At 39.1% G+C, this 1,763-nt stretch overlaps 1 protein-coding gene across 1 annotated transcript; it reads left to right on the top strand.

The window, feature by feature from the left end:
* The first annotated feature begins 148 nt into the window (after positions 1 to 148).
* LOC107059407 (uncharacterized) lies at positions 149 to 1,283 on the top strand. Its single transcript, XM_015305921.1, has one exon. It carries the CDS (start codon positions 589 to 591, stop codon positions 1,147 to 1,149), a length of 561 nt encoding a protein of 186 aa, XP_015161407.1. The 5' UTR covers positions 149 to 588; the 3' UTR covers positions 1,150 to 1,283.
* The last annotated feature ends 480 nt before the right edge of the window (positions 1,284 to 1,763 follow it).

The raw sequence follows: 1,763 nt of genomic DNA, 5'->3' as shown, positions 1-1,763 counted from the left end.
ATAGAAGGTTAGTAGGTAGTTGAGTGTTTTGCTTTCTCATTCCCGGAGTATTCACATTAGTCTTGTATTTTCGTATGCTTAGATTTCTATCTCTATTAGTTGATTCATTAGCCTCGAATCTCGATTATTGTATTTTCTTGTTGTTGTTCCTGCTTATTGCTAGTGTCGTTTTTTTCATCTCTTTTGTGCCGAGGGTCTATCGGATTCAGCTTCTCTACCTTCTCAAGGTAGGGGTAAGGTTTGGTGTTGTTGTTGGCCTTTTCTGAGACTACTCTTTAAAGTATGTTCCCCTTAGTCCAGTGGGCTAAAATTCGCCTTCAAACATAGTTGGATGAATTTTCCTTTCAGCAGACAAATTCAGCCCAGTAAGCTAATGTGGACAAAGTTTAAACAGTGGCCTCAAAAGAAGCAACAATAACATATCTAGCGTAATCCCATGAGTGAGATCTGGGGAGAGTAGAGTGTACGCAGATCTTATCCCTACCTTAAAAGGTAGACAGGTGGCCTCAAAAAAAGCGATTTGTGCAAACGCCGAAAATTCTTTCAGCAGAATGGTGCATATTTAATAACTTTAAAAATCAGATCCTGATGCAATGCAATACCTTTTTCCTGGTTATGTATGCAGGTAACTTGGTGAAAAATGGTGGATTTGAAGCTGGTCCGCATGTATTCAAGAACTTCTCGACAGGGGTGCTCGTCCTGCCTCTGAAACAAGACAAGTACTCACCAATTCCGGGATGGATGGTTCAGTTTGCAAAACCAGCAAAATATATCGACTCGAAGCATTTCTTAGTACCTTCAGGAAATGCAGCTATTGAATTAATAGGAGGAAGGGAAACAGGCATTGCACAGATAGTAAGGACAGTCCCCAAACAATTCTACAACCTGACTTTCATCATTGGCGATGCAAACAATGACTGCCACGGAACAATGACAGTCCAAGCATTCGCTGGCAAGGCCAGTACACAAGTTTCATTTGTATCAAGTGGAAAGGGATGGTACAAGACAGCAAGCCTCAAGTTCCGAGCAGATAAAACTAGGACAACAATAGCTTTTTATAATCCATTCTATCACACGAAGGTACACGACTTTGGTCACATGTGTGGACCTGTCATCGATGATGTTAGTCTCGTTCATGTCGCGAAGTGAGCATACTCAGAAAAGGTCAATTTCAAGATAAGTTCTGTACCATTGTTTTTATGTTTGTTTAAGTTGTTCAGTCCGAAACAAGAATGATATATCCAATAAAAGTAGTAAAATCCCTTCATTATTTCCTTCTTGAAGTCACAAAGTGCCTAATCATGTATTTTCTTGGTTCCAAATCCGACTATATGATGAAGAAGCGGAGATTCATATAGCCAACCCCAATTTGTTTGGGACTGAGGGTGTAGTTGTAGTTGTAGTAAATTGGTCTTTGATGATAATCAATTTGAAGATAATATTATGACAGTTAAACCAACAACAACAACATACCCAGCATAATCCAACAAGTGAGATGATTACATAGACCTTACCCCTATCTTTGTGAGGTAGAGATGTTGTTTCCGCTAGACCCTCGACTCAAAAGAAGTGTAATCAGAACGATCGCAAAAAGCAAGCAGCCTATGGTTGGCTGCATGAAATGTTACACATTTTACACACAAGCTACCAAGCTCTCTTAGCAATGTTCTGTTTAAAGCATAACACTACAATTCTTTTGAAGCAATTTGAAGTTACATCAGAAATATAGCTTATTTTACCATAAAACAAAGTACGTAGCACAA

This window comes from Solanum tuberosum, unplaced genomic scaffold (assembly GCF_000226075.1).
Source record: "Solanum tuberosum cultivar DM 1-3 516 R44 unplaced genomic scaffold, SolTub_3.0 contig00572, whole genome shotgun sequence".
NCBI lineage: Eukaryota > Viridiplantae > Streptophyta > Magnoliopsida > Solanales > Solanaceae > Solanum > Solanum tuberosum.
This window is presented reverse-complemented; position numbering and strand designations above follow the sequence as displayed.

Excerpts from the sequence above, each read along its gene's own strand:
- LOC107059407 (XM_015305921.1), top strand. The coding sequence starts at position 589 with ATGCAATGCAATACCTTTTTCCTGGTTATGTATGCAGGTAACTTGGTG.